Source organism: Brachionichthys hirsutus, chromosome 17 (genome assembly GCF_040956055.1).
Source record: "Brachionichthys hirsutus isolate HB-005 chromosome 17, CSIRO-AGI_Bhir_v1, whole genome shotgun sequence".
Lineage (NCBI taxonomy): Eukaryota > Metazoa > Chordata > Actinopteri > Lophiiformes > Brachionichthyidae > Brachionichthys > Brachionichthys hirsutus.
The window spans coordinates 3217785-3233498 of record NC_090913.1 but is presented as its reverse complement, the minus strand read 5'-3'; the positions used below and the strand labels follow the sequence as shown (position 1 = coordinate 3233498).

General features: G+C 43.3%; 3 protein-coding genes across 3 annotated transcripts; 2 read left to right on the top strand and 1 right to left on the bottom strand.

Moving 5' to 3' along the window:
- Positions 1-1369: 1369 nt before the first annotated feature.
- Positions 1370-3352, bottom strand: dpcd (deleted in primary ciliary dyskinesia homolog (mouse)). The gene is made up of 6 exons (XM_068751251.1): positions 3274-3352; positions 2812-2892; positions 2583-2707; positions 2284-2417; positions 2050-2152; positions 1370-1575 (listed from the first exon to the last, which is right to left on the bottom strand). Exons 1-6 carry the CDS (start codon positions 3335-3337, stop codon positions 1471-1473), a joined length of 612 nt encoding a protein of 203 aa, XP_068607352.1. The 5' UTR covers positions 3338-3352; the 3' UTR covers positions 1370-1470.
- An 828-nt stretch (positions 3353-4180) lies between these two features.
- Positions 4181-8377, top strand: poll (polymerase (DNA directed), lambda). The gene is made up of 8 exons (XM_068751205.1): positions 4181-4298; positions 4443-4740; positions 4951-5068; positions 5160-5498; positions 5595-5768; positions 6464-6592; positions 7208-7376; positions 7462-8377. Exons 1-8 carry the CDS (start codon positions 4181-4183, stop codon positions 7821-7823), a joined length of 1707 nt encoding a protein of 568 aa, XP_068607306.1. The 3' UTR covers positions 7824-8377.
- Positions 8378-8952: 575 nt separating this feature from the next.
- On the top strand, positions 8953-15714 carry wbp1lb (WW domain binding protein 1-like b). The gene is made up of 4 exons (XM_068751404.1): positions 8953-9012; positions 11790-11892; positions 13876-14037; positions 14912-15714. The coding sequence occupies exons 1-4, from the start codon at positions 8953-8955 to the stop codon at positions 15712-15714; spliced, it is 1128 nt and encodes a 375-aa protein (XP_068607505.1).

Genomic DNA, 15714 nt, shown 5'->3' with positions numbered 1-15714 from the left:
CCTCTGATCAAATGGGCCCTTTGTGAAACCTCATATAAAGGGGCATGTTATACAATAGTGAGTTCGAATAATAACACGAGGAGGGGTCAGTTATCAAAAAGGAGCCAGTCACACAGGGAGGGGTAAGGGGAGAGGGGCTGCAGGGGGGGGGGGGAGCATCAGGGTCTGTGTGGCCAAATGTGGCATTGGCTGAAAGAGGGGGGGGAATGGCTGGGAAGAGGCATCCGGCAATGAAAGGGAGGCAGAAAAGAAACTTTCTTCCCAGAATCAGTTGAGCATGACCGGTAGAGGCCAAACGACAGGGGAGGAAGACGATCCTGAACAGGGGGGCTCGGCCGCTCTCACACTGCATGAGCTGGATGTTCAATTTGTAAGCTGGTGAAGCTGAGGCTCTGCAGATTGTAATGCATTCAAGAAAATAATGAAGCTTCAGACCTCAGGCAAAAACGAACAAATCAAGTACAGTATGTATAAATGGATTTTGATTCAAATTTAAGAAAAACAAAACAATTTCTTTACAACAAACTGGGAAACAGCAGGGATGAGTGGGATTAAAATGTTTTCTTGCATTTCTATTCTTTCCATCTGGAAATAAGAAAGAGTTGTGGTTTTGTCTGTGCTTTTTGCACTTTCTCTCTGGGTTTGGACAAAAAGGGAATAGCATTTAAATCTCTTCCAAACAACCCCTGTCCTCATGTAACCACTGTCTAATATCCATGAGTGGACAGTTTTGACTTGGCTGAGCTTGATGAAGGAAAAGTAGACAAATATTCTAATTCTTTGTCTTCGGTAAATGCAATAAATATTGATGTCAATACTACCAAAGCTTGAAAAAAACAATCTTCATATTTGCTCCTGTTCCATTTGGCAACCCCACGCCTGCAACATTTGAGCACATTTCTCACTTGTGTCGGTCGAGTTTCAGTGGAGGACAAAAGGTCAGAAGAAGCCTGTGTTGTAAAGCACAATCGACAACACTGGATCGCTCCGTGACCAGCGTGTTAGAAATGGCTTCCAGGGTGGCCCAGTGCACGCAAGGAACACGATTGTGCTCAGCGCTCGTAACAGTGACACCGGAACGAACAGGCAGACGAGGCATTGTGTGTTTTGAGTGTTTTACAAGGACATCGGCGCAAGGTTATGTGACCCCAATCAAAATTGCTTCCCATTAGGATTGCAAAAAAATAGATGCCGCTGTGGTACATTCGACAAAGATTTTTCTGTATTGTTCAAGTATTGGTTTATGAAAGAAGAAAATAACTCATGCTACATTTGCAAAGATAAAAATCTGATTGTGAGGCAGTGAAATGTACAATAAAATCACAAAGCATATTTTAACTATTTAAAATCTTTATTCATTGAACCTAATTATTGAAAAGGCACTGACCCAGACATCCTCTAAAAATGAAGACATAAAGATAAGCTCACAAAAGTCTGCTTTAAATGCATGTTTCCTCCAATCGTGAGAATTCACTGAGTTTTGCAGTCGACGTCTCCGTCACTGGTTCCCTTCAGTTCCTTCAGCTCCTTCAGCAGCTCTTGTTCACGAGTCAAGATCTCGGCGGGTTTATTGTACTGGATAAGAGAGAAAATTATTTAGTTTAACCGCATCCTCCTCGTGTGGATCCTTCAGTGTGAAGATGCACATATCAAGAAGCAAAATGTATCAAGACTGAAGAAGTTTATTCACATCTTATAAAACGCAACCTGAGCAATAATAATCTTCCTTACGACCACATAAACAATTTACTCTGGTATAAAGATAGTATACTGTATAATTAGCATTGCACCAAACTGAGTAAACAACAAAAGTAATAAACCTCCCACTGAATAAATATTAATGTTGTGCGAGTTTTTGATTTTCAAAAGAAAAAAAAAGATGATTGAAATGATGTTTTCTGAGCCCTTGCATTAAACACTTTAGGTAAACCCACATATCTGTGAGTCAAACATGAGATTAGTTCAAATTAGAAATTAGATTTAAAGTGTTAGCAACATAAACATCAGATGTATAGAATATATTATCTTTCTGTGACGTGCAGGACTTACGTTGATCATTAAAGTGTTGTTGGCGTGAGTGAAGCTGAGCGCTGAGCGGTCCAGTGGCAGCTGAATACGCTCCAAATCAACAATAGTGAACTTCTTGTAATACCTACAAAGACATTAACAGGATTCCATTGGTTACTCATACAATGTATTGCAGACAGTGCCATCTATAGGGAAGGCACAATGATTACACGCAACATATGTATGAAAAGCACCAGGGTTCTGGAGCACATTTACTTCTTGTTGGAGGTTTTTATAATGATGCATCCCTCAGACGTCTCCACGGAGACACTGTAGACATCTTTGGGATAGGGAAGGTTACGGATTCTCCACTGAAAGCTGTTCTTCGTGTCTTTACGAACAAACACAGGCTGTGGAAACAGAAGTCATTCCAGATGTTAGAAAGGTATTAGATTTACAAATATATTCTCTAAAAGAAAGCAAAATTAAAGAAATAATTTGTACAAGTACGCATTGGAAAATGTTTTGGTGTAATTCTAAAGTCAAAGCCAAGGAGAGCAGTGAAGAAAGCACACATTAGAGACGTTCTCCGTGATCACATCCTTCTCCGCAGACGTGGACGGGACCACAAGCAGCCCCCCAACCTCCACCTGCCATTGACCCTGGCCTCCCAGCGGGCTTTTTGGTCGACACCTTCGGACTGGGAAAAAAAGGTTTTTGTTTTTTTTAGATAAATAATCATAAACAATTGAGAGAGAAAAAAAAAAAAACTATAGCTCCATGCTGGCAGAGTTCAACACTTACCAAGAAGTTCATCTGTTTTCAAGTCATACTCTTCGACCATTTCAAAGCCATCAGTCAAGAGATAGTGGATCTTCCTTTTTCCTGTTGGTGGAATTACAAGACAAAGATTAATCATTCAAACCAGACAAAACAAAAATATTCAATAACAGCTGCGAGCTTTTGTAAGCAGAATCCAGCATGAATGAAACACAAAAATCATGGCATCGTTCCAAGCACATCCAGAGCTAAATTATTGTTCTTATTTGGGACCTTGCCTTTTCAGAAATTGTGTTACGTACATCATCTTTTAATGAATGTGTTTTCTGTTCGTGGCATGTCGCATCTGATCAGTAGAGCCATCTGTTTGTTGTCTACGAGCATTGACGTTAGCTGAAATGCTAGTTAGCTCGCGTCAGAAAACCCGCATTAAATCGGATAAATTCAAACGTTACTATTAGTTTTTCGTATTTGTACGTTTCTCACCATCTTGTATCAACGCAGTTTTCTTTGATGATTTTAGTCTGTCGATCCAGCTTTGTTCAGCCATATTTACAGATTTCAAGCTTTTAAGTCGCGTGCACCATTCACTTCCTTATTAGGAGCCGGTAACCGTAGCAACCGAGGACGATTACGGAAAAAAATCTTTAAAATGAATTTCATATTTGTCCAAATTATCACTGTTCAGTGTATTAAAATCAACATGATTTAATTTAATTAGATTATAATTTATATATAGCATTAACCAAAAATAAGGCAACTCTTTGACCCGGAAGTGTAAATTTGTTGTTGCACCTCGTGATTTCTGTACGAATGGTCGCCTCTGATCCGGGTAAGAGCTAACATTAGCTTTTAAAGAGTTTTATATTCTGAAGGCACAACAATTATTTTTTGGATTGTTTTTATTTATTGTGTTTATTTTATTTTTAAGACGAGATTAAACTATCGATTGAAAATTATTTTTGAATGGATGGATGTTTGCTGTTTCTAACGTTAGCACAAGCTAAATCCGAATAGATGTTATTGTGATAATAAACTAAAGCATCATTTAATGGCTTCTGTGTGAGATAGCTTCATTATGTTGGGCTGTGTTAAGTATCTTTTTTTGCAACAACATTGCCTGCATGTTGATTTAAAAAATATATTGTTTTGTATTCAAGTTTACAATATAGTTAGTGTGAAAATATTATTTTGTTTCAAATTATTGCAGTGTTTAATACTATAAAATTGACAGAGTAATCACTGTTCACATAAAACAGTTTGTGAACATCAGGATTTGTATTTTAAGTTTAATTGTTAATCTGTAGTACACAATTTGCTTTCCAGGTTTGTAGATGGATTTCACTCTGTGCTCCATATCACAAGCTGTTGACAATCCGTTTTCAGGAACAAGATGGAGCCTCGTCATCATGGGATAATGAAAGCCTTTCCAAAAGTTAAAAGAACCAAAGCATTACATGTCAAGAATGAACCCCCTTCAAAGAAGAAACCTGTTGAAAGTGATGTCACAGGTTGTAACTGTGTGTGTGTGTGTGAGAGAGAATGTGACTGTGGAGAAGAATTGTGAAAATAAAAATACAGCTGTGCAAAAGATGTAGATTAAGAGAAAGACTAAAGATGTGCTCATTGTAACGTGTTCTTCCCTTCTGTCCTAGGAAACATGTTTAATGGTTTCACACTGTACATCCTGCCTGCTGGAATTGGGAGTGCCAGATATCAAATTTTCCAAAGACATATTCAGCAGAATGGGGGACAGGCGGCTGCTTCCCTGTCTCCCAGTGTGACTCATGTGGTTGTGGACGACAACATGGCCCTGGACAGGGCTTTGCGGTTACTGAAGGTGGATCGTCTGCCCTCCGGAGTCCAACTGGTGAAATGCACTTGGTTGAGCATGTGCATCAGCGAGACACGACTGCTGGATGCTGCCGGACACAGCCTTCTTTTACCCGAGAGGTTAATGACCTAAAACCACTTTATTACATTACTTATATCTGGAAACTGTCGTCGTCTGGCCTTGAATGTCATGGATTTTCCATTTGATCACATTTAAATACTTAATACTAATACTACTAATTAATTATAATACTTACCGGTAATACTCAAAGGTGTGTTTACATCTCACATATCAAATTAAGTTTCAACAAAACTGGCCTGTCTACTTAGGGGATCCGACAGAGACGATAAAAATGTTTTGGAAGAGTTTCCAAGTATCACGTTTGATCCTGGAAATATTGTGGAGCCAGTGCCTCATCAAACTAAGCAAGCGGAGGCCCTTGACATGGTAGGTTTCCCAACCAGACCTCAAATACAAAACAAATCTGTGTGACTTTTGGATTTTTACTATACTTAATAACACTTGATATTTACTTCAGGTGGTCCCAGACACAAAAGAAGACGTGCATGGAGAAGAAGATGGGGTCTCTCAGAAAGACCTGGAAGCTCTCATCACCGGCCAGCACCCTGAAGAGGAGGCTGCAGGCTCAGGCCTCAACCCTGGTCTGGACTCTTCAGCTCAGGAGGTGGTCTCAGGAAAGTGGGTCTGTGCCCAGTCGTCTCAGTCCAAAACAAATAACTTCAACAAGCACATTACAGACAAGCTAGAAGCACTGGGCAAAGCCTACACCCACCAGGGGGACAGATGGAGGGCACTGAGCTACTCCAAGGCTGTCAATGCACTGAAGAGTTACAACAAGCCTGTCACATCATATCAGGTAACACAAGGCTGATCGATCAATCTGTCAGTCCGTCCGTGCGTCCACTAATATATTGAAATTGTCATTTTGAGTGAGAAGCTGTTTCTGTTTTAGGAGGCTTGTCTGATCCCAGGAATTGGAAAACGAATGGCGGATAAAATAGATGAGATCATGGAGAGTGGTCACCTGAGGAAGTTAGATCACATCGGCGAGGCTGTGCCAGTATTGGAACTGTTTACTAACATCTGGGGGGCAGGAGCTAAAACAGCACAGCTGTGGTACCAACAGGTAGGGTATACACACACACACACACATGCAGACTGAACGTATTATAAGTATCCTTGAAGGCCCAGTGGTTAGCGCTGTTGCCTCACAGCAAGAAGGTCACAGGTTCGAATCTGAATTGCGGCCTTTCTGTGAGGAGTTTGCATGTTCTCCCCGTGTCTGCGTGGGTTCTCTCCGGGTTCTCCTGCTTCCTTCCACCATCAAAAACATGCAAATTATGTGAATTGGTGACACTAAATTGCCCAATGATTGTCTGTCTGTGTTTGGCCCTGTGATGAACTGGCGGCTTGTCCAGGGTGTAACCCCGCCTCTCGCCCGTTGGCTGCTGGGATAGGCTCCAGCACGACCCGCGACACGGTAACGGACAAAGCGGATCGTAAAATGAATGAATGAACAAATTATCCTTGAATTTAATCTGAAACCTTGAAGATAAAAGACACAGAACTTGAACTCTTTTGTACAATTGTGAACAATTTTAATTGGAATTCTCAAGTTAGAGTAATTAAGGAAAATAAAATGTAAAAAAAAAAGAATAATAGTTGTAACTTTTAGTTACTCAAATTGCTTTACATCAGCATGGTTATCGAAAAGAGAAAATAATAACAGAAAATAAATGCAACACCAATTAATAACACTGAGGGGGGGGGAACGTGAGGCAAATTTCTAAATGTAAAAATGTTCTTTTTTTTGTCTATTAGGGATTTCGCACACTGGAGGACATCAGAACCAAAGCCCACCTCAGCAACACCCAGAAAATAGGACTGAAGCACTATGATGACTTTCTAGATCGAATGCCCAGAGAAGAAGCAGCAGCCATAGAGACAGTGGTACCGTAGCTTCATTGATCAAAATGCATCAATCTATGGTGACATCTGAAACACATTTGCATTTTCACTGTAACTGGTTTAGTCAAGTTATCGCTGGAGTGACAAATCTTAGTAAAAGATTCCACATCTAACCCGCAGAAATATGGAAGAAGGACTTGGAAATAGGAAAATATTTTTGTCCACTTTCCTTTGCTATTCGATAATGGGAATACCAGAGTGAGTTCTCACAGAGTGGAGTGTCTCAAAGGGGAAAACTTGCTCTTTCTTGAAAGTTTCTATATATTAAGTTAGCCAGATACCCATTCAATCCAAAGCAGAGTACAATGCTAGTTGTTTTCATATTGTATTACTTAGAATTTCCCCCCAAATGTGCCAGATAGAAAGCGGACTTGAGACAGATGACTAAAGCATGTGTACTCCCTCAGGCTTGTTAAAATGATATGCAGTACTTTCATGAGTCTACCTCCAAGTATTTAGCTGGAAACAGATGAATGGATACTTGTTTCAAAAAAACATACAATATAAAGCTACGTTTTACAATTTTTTGGGAGGTCATAGATTAAAAAAGAAAATAAATACTTGATCACTCTAAGATCAAGCCTTTGTTTTGTGCAGGTGAGAGATGCTGTCAAAGCCATAGACCCACACCTGCTGGCAATGGCATGTGGGTCCTTCCGCCGGGGAAAGCCCACGTGTGGAGATGTGGACGTACTTATATCTCATCCTGACAGGAAATCCCACAAGGGAGTTTTCAGCAAAGTGCTACAGAGCCTCCGCGACAGTGGTAAGCTGCGTCTGTTTGACTGTTGAGGGTTTCTTCATTGGTTTGCTGTCTGTCAGGAAAAATGACATAACTCTTTATGTCTAAGGGTTTCTGACAGATGACCTGGTGAGTCACGAGGAGAATGGACAGCAGAAGAAATACATGGGCGTGTGCCGTTTACCAGGACCTGACCGCCGCCATCGCAGGCTGGACATCATAGTGGTTCCCTACAATGAGTTTGCCTGCGCACTGATGTATTTTACTGGCTCGGCACACTTCAACCGCTCAATGAGAGCACTTGCAAAGACAAAAAATATGAGTTTGTCTGAGCACTCACTGAATGAACATGTGGTGCGTCAGGGAAACGTAAAGTTGTATAGTGGGAATGCACTGGCTACACCGACAGAGAAGGATGTTTTTAAACTTATAGGCATACCATACAGAGATCCTCACGAAAGGGACTGGTGATGATTTACCAATTACAGTGCCTTCTTGGTTTTATAGAAAAATGTTAATCCAGATGATAACTGGGATCTGCAATTGTGCTGAGACATATATTTAAAGATGTTTTACTGCTCCGCAAATCATGGAAGAACGCTATTTTACTCGGATGCTAACTTTGTTCTATATATCCAAATGTTGAGCTCAAATGTTTTAAATGGCATCTGCTGCTAGCTTATGAGATGTTAGCATTTGAAACATCTGCCTGCCAAACAAATACAATATACTTTGAGAATGTTTTTAGGGATTTTATTTCTTTAGTGGATGATGTTTGAGTTAAGCTGAGTAATATTTATTAAAGATATGTATCTGTTTAATGTCTTAACAGTCAGTGTAGCATTCCTTTTTGCAAAGCCATCAACAAGTATCATCTCTCAAATATCTGAATGCAGACTGTAAGGGTAAAATGTATATGATTTTGCAAGTTAGATGAACAAGTTTAAGGATTTTAATACGGTGTATGAGTGGAATGTATTATTTTAAATAAGCAGTATATAAGCAACATGATTAAAACAATGCTAAAGGGAAATAACAACTCTCTCCTCTGTCTTTGTTGTTTTGCTTTGTCAGTAACCTGACTTGTATAACATTAACAAATATCATTTAATTGACATTTGGTACAAAAAACAATGTCATATCTTTGTACCACGTGTCCTCCTGAACGACGACAAACAGGAAAGCGACGAGGGGACCCACTGGAGACGCACCGACCACTGATTGGCTACCAATTTCCCAGTTTACCCTCGCTGGCCAATCACAGCTCGGTCCGCAAAACTGCGACCGCCTATCACGTTTCGCGCATCGTTGCGAACACGCCACGCCCAGCCGCGTCGGTGTCGCTGGAGCGCTTCGTGATCGTATCACAGCTGTATCACCGGCAGCAACCGGTTGCGTTAGGAATGCTGCTGTACTCCCGTGGAGGAGGCGACGCGCGCAGTGGGCTCTCATCATCATCATCATCATCATCATCATCATCATCATCATCATCATCAGGGGTGAAATAAGGATACGCGCACGCTAAACTTCGGTGTTCACATGCGCGTTTTAGCAGGAGCGACCTTTCCAAGGAATTAGCGGCTCATGCTCGGCTCTATAAATGGGACTGTTCCTGCACGCCGTGGACTCGGTCTCCCCCGCCGACCCCGCAGCCGAGAGGGTAAGGTTGAGCAGTCAAAGGCAAGGCTTTCTCTCGCACGGGCCGTTAGCTCGCTAGCTAAGCGCGCAGCAGGCTATCAAACTACACACGAATGCGTTTATGAAAGGGTGAATGTCGCGTCCCTTAAACGAGCACTGTTCTGCCAGGATGGTGTTAGCATGCTTGCTAAGTGTTGCTAGTTGCCGTTGCTAACGTTTCTAGCTTTGTTGACTTAAAGGGGTGGGGGGGGGGGGCTGCTCTTGAATCAGGGCCTTTGGGATTGACATGCTGTCATGAAATGAGTTGGACAACGAAAGCAGGCGTGAGTGCACGTTAGCAGACATAAAACTGATAAAAGATGACACTTTCACACACATTTTGTTATCAACTGTGATAGAAGAGTAGAGAGAAAGTCCTATCTAATGAGCATAATGGCTGCTATTGTATAATAGCTTTAAATGGATGCTTAAAGACAAATCAGATGATATTAGTTCACAGGTAGTGACATTTGGTATTCATAAGTTATATTAATTTGTAGATTATAATACAATTATTAAATCTGAACTGACTGTGCTGAAGTTAAACTACAAACCCGTTTACATTCAAATTAGTTTGGTGACTGTTCTTCTTTAAAAATCTCTGCATGCTTCTTTTGCTTTGTTTACACAGCAGGATCTGTAAGAAATAAAAGACCATAAAAGCAAACCTGTTGCGTTTTGTGTAATAATTTGACCAAGAGCTTGTGAAGCTGAGATAAATACGACACTTGTATGATATCGTGGGGTAAAATAAAGCTAGTCTGTTAGCCAGGGGTCACTGTGACCCTGCATGTTCTCACATGCACGCACACACACACACACACATTGTAGATGCATACATCCTGTGTTTTTGGTTTCTCTCTCTCTCGGGGAAATGATTATCATCACGTCTTAACATCAGGTCTCAGAATTCTGTACAGCTCTTTCTTTCAATGCACATTGGCGCTTATAAACAGTTTAAAAAGCCTAATTTAATCATGGATACCGTCTTAAAGGTGGACAACATTAAAGTTTGCTGAAGTGTGTAGATGAATATAATACCTTTTTGATAAAACTGGTAATTGATGTTTGTTGAACTGACCTTCCTCAGCTGTTAAAGTTAAGGAGACGTTAACTGGAATCGGTATTGTTTTGACCTCGATAACCTTGACGACCTTGGAGGAGCACATTTCTTTGTTGCTGGGTGGAGTAATAAATAAGGGGTTGGAGCCGGCTTGATGTGGATCAGCTAACCTGCCAAGTCACAGACTTGTGTTAAGTGGAACAATTCACTGCAGTCAAGAATAAACTAATAACTAGCCACTCGTCTCTGCCGGGGGGGGGGGGGGGTTTATCTCAATGCATCTGATTGTCTGATCATTTCAACAGCTTCTTATTATTAAGGTCAGTTATTATTATTTTTAATTCGGCATCAGCTCCTGGGCCTGAAACCAAATCTGCCTTTTAATCTTGTGGAATGACATGAGGGAGGTGGATCGTTTCGTTGTTCACCGCTCAGACGAGGAGCAGAGGAATCTAATCTGTCCACAGGATTAACATTTACTCAGGGAAGAGCTTTTTTTTTTTTTTTCTTTACATAATTAGTTTTCCTGTCATGCAGGTCATAAATACAAAGATTAAATAAGGGTTTATAGATTTGCTGCTGTACGTGAGAGGCTATGGTGTCGAACCTGCGGTGAAGAATTCACTTCATTTTCTGACGTTTCACACATCCCTGGCGTGAATCTCACCTCCTTCAGTTTGCTTATTTTAACATTTGCAGGCTGATCTTTGGTTGCTCATGGTCACCCACAATGGCGATTGTGTTCTATCTAGAGTACATCAGCGAAAACTAGGTATCCAGTCACATCTGTGTCCTTGGTCACCAGCTTTCTACTTCTTTCTGAAGGCATGTCTGTGAAATGCGAGCCTCTTTCAGTACTTGGCTGTATTTATGCAGTACAGGTTGGGCGAGATGGTTATCTGTCTCAAGTTGCACCAAGTCCTCTGCCTTAAAACGGCATGGCGGGGCCTTTGATGGAACATCATTTCCAAAGCATGGAAAGCGGCCTTAGTTATCAGATAAGAGAGTCGGAACAGAACAACACGTTTTGGTTGCACAGACAATTAAATCTCCATGTTTTTGTTTTATTTTAGCCCATGTTAAAATCATGAAACCAGGCAAACCATCACTCCGTCATGTTTGAGACCACATTTTAATGTCAGCTGTTTGTTTTTGCTGATATGTGTGTTGTTCAGAATCATTCCTGCGTTCCTGTTCTATCAGGTTTTGTTTTGACACACACACACACACGCACACACTTATTTCTCACAGATCTGCATTCCTTAATGTCGTGTAAAGGTATAGATGGGAGTTATCGCAATGTTGATGCTTGAATATTTCCATAAAGTAATCCTTGTCTTGTGTGTTTGTGTGTGTGTGAGCGCGCGCATGTGGGAGACCATTTTCTACTGCGTTATAAATTCTCCGCCGAGGCGGGGGTTATTTGTCCGTCTGTTGGGAAGACAACTCAAAATGTTCTGGACGTAGCTTAAATAAATATTGTGACTGTTCCATTTTGCCATTGTTTGGTTTTCAACGTCGGTCTAACTCATGAGGACCGGTCGCTGGAACGACGAGGACTGGTTCCGATCCCTTTTGCCCGTTGAGGTTTCCCGGTTAGGATGTTGTTTGTGCTTGATAGTTGAGACGCTCAAACACATTCCTGTGCACACTGTACATGTTTAACTGTTAAAGCGCCTCCTCCTCCTCTCTTGCAGATCCTCCTGCGCTGTGAAGGCATTAAAAACCGAAGCTACATCTGTGAGTCCGGACACTGCTGCGGGGAGTCTCAGTGCTGCAGCTACTACTATGAGCTCTGGTGTAAGCATTTGTCCTCCTTTATTCCCTGACCCTAACCACCCCCACATTTTTGTTCATCTTTTCAAAAGTAAAAGCTGATGAGGATAACCTGTAAAAGAGGCTTCAGACAACAAGCAGTATCATATAGTCCCCCCCCCCCCCCCCCCAGCGTCTCAGAGCTTCTTACATAATTTGAAGTCATCAGTTCCTTTTAGATGCCAGCAGAAACTACAGATGTGACCCATGCAGACGTTGAACTATTGCCTTTTTACCCAGTCAGCCAATCACAGCAGAGGAGGGGCGGGACACATGCTGCAAACATGGGAGCGGTACTCTGTGGTACTCGCTGTGACGCTTCCTCTCTCATATGATTTGAGGAAACCACGGAAACCTGCATGTTTTATTTTGTGACGGTCGAAATGCTACTCCGAAGCACGGATTTCACTGCCGACAGAAATGTTTTTTCAATTTAGCCGCGACGGCGCATCGTCTAGATCAGGCGTGTGGAAGGAGAGTACGCATCACTATGATGATGACAAAAATGGACTCCCACAGAACTAAGAACACAGGCCAGTCATTTTCAACAATGAACACTGTGTGCACGGTCTCACAATCCAACTCTCAGTTCAAGAAGAAGTTATAGTAGCATTCTTTCCTTACTAAGCAACATCCATGCATGTTGCTTAGAGGGTTTTCTGGCATTCCTTGCTCTTAATCCTTTTTAAATCTGGTTTGTATTGATGATGATGATGAATATATTTATTAGATAGAATGTTAGAGTACAAGTACAGTCACACAGTAGCATGTATTACAGTACAAATAAAGTCAAACATCCTGTCTAAGAGGAGCATTTCAAAAAAGCCCTTGCGGGCTTGTTTCCGTTGAAAGTCCTTCGTACATAAATCATCCACAAATAACAATACAAATAAAAATAAAACCAATATTAAATTACGCAATTGATGCAACGTAACATTAGAAAAACAAAAATAAAATGTTATTACACCGCCAGTGCAAACTAACAATTAATCTAAAATAAATTACACCACTATTCAGTTGCTGCCACTCGAAGCAATTCCTTCACGTGTGTGTCAGTCAGAACCGATCGATGGTTTGATTTCATGCGTTTCAGGGTAGAAACGCCGATCCAAACATTCACCGTATCTTAAGCACAGCCGGTTTGACATTCGGGTACTTTTCCAGAATTGAATGGTCCCTTCTCTCAATGCAAGTTGAAGTTGGTCCTCTTCATAAAGATCAATCAACTTCAGCTCCGGTTTTCAAACAGCCTGTCTCCAGATTAAACGGGTCGACAAGGAACCCAAATCTGTGGCCTCTCCAGTTGAAGATCCCGGATGTCTGATGGCATGCCCTTTTAGTTTGTAGTTTTCAGGAGGAAAAAATGTAAACAATGTCACTGAGGCATGATGTGACAAACTCCCCGTGTAAGTTGATGCGAAGCAAGCGTTGCGGACTCTGAATGCTCCGTGAATGTTTGGAGCAACTGCGTTTGCTTTTCGGCCTGACCTTTCAAAGTGACCAACTTGTGCTTGCAAAGTTCAGTCCCCTTTTTAAATTCCTGGTCGACGTTGGCGTGGAGTGAATTGAAGTGAAGCCTTGAACTCAACAAGGACGTATCGTATTATATGGTGTTATTGTTGGCGCCGCTGTTATTGTGGCAGAGACGGTCGGATGGCTTTCCGTTCGCCTCAGAGCAGACTCGACCGGCAACGCCGGAGCAACAGCGGGACTCTTCATACTTTTGAGAAGGATCTGAATAATGTGCTGTTTACATTCTTAGACCGCCTCGTCCTTGAAGTGAAGGTCGGGCATCTTCAAAAACTTCCCGTGCTTGAAGACGTTTTTCTTCCACGCTCCGGTTTAGACTGCATTCTAGGTGATAAAGTTCCGCAAATAATTCCTCTCTGGAAAATCGGAGGACCCGAAGTTTAGCATCGCTCACCATCTCGGCGCCTCACGCGTGTGTCGCCCTTCATCTCACTGCAGGGTTTTGGTTGGTCTGGGGCATCATCTTCATCCTGAGCTGCTGCTGTGTATGTCACCACCGCCGCACCAAACACCGGCTCCAGCACCAGCAGCGGCAGCACGAGATCAACCTCATCGCTTACCGCGAAGCACACAGCTACACCTCTGTGCCCTTCTACTTCAGTAAGACCTCCCGCTCCGTCAGAAAACGCCGTGACGACACTGTCGCTGCCGTTTGTGGGCTCCCAAGCCCCGGACATGACCGGTGCATTCAGTCCGGCTGTTCAGCCACATCGGTATTACCTTTTTAAATAACGAAATGCATTGTTTCCGGCACGTGTCTACTTCTACTTTGCAATGACGGAAGAGAGTACATATTTTTACTCTGCAAAGTAACTCCCAGCCGCCTCCCTGTCAAACACCAGAAGCTGGAATAGCGATGATGATTATTCCTGCGTCGAGTCGGCTTTTACATCATGATGAAGAATCTCAAACTGACAAGTGGAACGGTGGCGATGGAGTCGGAGCCGTTGCTTCGGGCGCAGGTTGAATGTTTGCACTGTCAAGTATCCCTGGTTCCGCACGCCGTCGGGGCCCTTCCTGTTTGCATGCCCCAGTTTGCACCAGAGAGCCAACGTTGCTCTCCTGTGCACCTTGCCCATTGCAGCTCGGCCCCAGTGCTGAATTGACACTATACTTTAGTCACATTTCTACATCTGTTGCTCTTAGAATACTTAAATGTCGGTTTGGCATCTTCCCTAAAGGCACTAAAATGTTCAGGGGTCAGAAAAGTTCGCCTAAAGCCCGATCCCAGTTCCTCTTTCTAACCCTGCCCCTCTTGCTTTTTAACTTGCCCCTCACAGCGGGGTTACAAATGTTTATCGCTCGCCACGTCATCGGTAGATCAGGTTTGTTATCCCGTACATTTTTACAACCGCCAGGTCTCCCTCTCTCCCGCAGCAGTTTGCCAGCAGATTTGGATGCTTTTGATTTGTGCCTTTTCTTCACTAAACGTACATGTTGGTCGTTTCTCCTACTCACAATTGTTTCTCATCAGGGTTTCTGCCAAACTACCTCCTGCCTGACTATGAGGAGGTGGTTAACCGGCCGCCAACTCCCCCTCCTCCCTACAGTGCCTTACACACGGGCCCAACCTCCGTGGTTTCGAGTCCACTGACTCCCGAGCAACAGGAGGGACGCTGTCCGACCAGTCAGCCCACTCCAGAGCCCCCAGTGTCTGACAGTCCCGAAGAAGCACTGCCCCCCACTTTAAACATTATGCCAAATATCGATAGCAAGCTCACACAGACGGTGCCAGATTCCAGCGAGATACGGCTGCCGGATGGGCTCGACAGGGAGGGGCTTACCAGCCAGGAGAAAAAAGGTGGACGCCGGGATGACTTCTGCAAGGATCCGCTGCCAAAGGACCTTTCGGAGGGTGGCGCGTACGACAGAGATCAACTCCCCGACGGAAGGAGGAGGCGATTCACAGGGGACTCTGGGATTGAGGTGTGTGTGTGCGGGAGCAGCGGCTTTAGTGGCGCTGGAGGGAAAAGTGAGGAAGGCAGGGATTATAGGGAGCTGGAGAGGCTGCTGCGGCACGAGGGCCATGATGGCGACGAGGAGGTGGGGGACGTCTGCGATGGCTGCGGTCAGCGAGCCTCCCCCGGCGTTGAGGAGGAGCATGCGCCGGCTCCGGGGGGGCTGGATAGGCGAGCCATACACGGGCTGTCGGGGCCTCCTCAGCCAGCTCACCAGAAAGCCAACGGCTCGCTCGACCCTCCGGCGTGCCTCCTCCTGCACACCATAGACGAGCACGAGGGCCCTCACCACAGCGCCAGCACGGAGCCTCAGGGCTGA

Bases quoted from the DNA above. Each gene is read 5' to 3' on its own strand.
- dpcd (XM_068751251.1), bottom strand. From the start codon at position 3,337: ATGGCTGAACAAAGCTGGATCGACAGACTAAAATCATCAAAGAAAACT. The intron at 2,708-2,811 runs GTAAGTGTTGAA...TTTTTTTCCCAG, and splicing joins GAAAACAGATGAACTTCTTG to TCCGAAGGTGTCGACCAAAA. The intron at 1,576-2,049 runs GTAAGTCCTGCA...TCTCTTATCCAG, and splicing joins ACAACACTTTAATGATCAAC to TACAATAAACCCGCCGAGAT.
- poll (XM_068751205.1), top strand. From the start codon at position 4,181: ATGGAGCCTCGTCATCATGGGATAATGAAAGCCTTTCCAAAAGTTAAA. The intron at 4,299-4,442 runs GTTGTAACTGTG...CTTCTGTCCTAG, and splicing joins TGTTGAAAGTGATGTCACAG to GAAACATGTTTAATGGTTTC. The intron at 4,741-4,950 runs GTTAATGACCTA...CTGTCTACTTAG, and splicing joins AGCCTTCTTTTACCCGAGAG to GGGATCCGACAGAGACGATA.
- wbp1lb (XM_068751404.1), top strand. From the start codon at position 8,953: ATGGGACTGTTCCTGCACGCCGTGGACTCGGTCTCCCCCGCCGACCCC. The intron at 11,893-13,875 runs GTAAGCATTTGT...ATCTCACTGCAG, and splicing joins CTACTACTATGAGCTCTGGT to GGTTTTGGTTGGTCTGGGGC. The intron at 14,038-14,911 runs GTAAGACCTCCC...GTTTCTCATCAG, and splicing joins CTCTGTGCCCTTCTACTTCA to GGTTTCTGCCAAACTACCTC.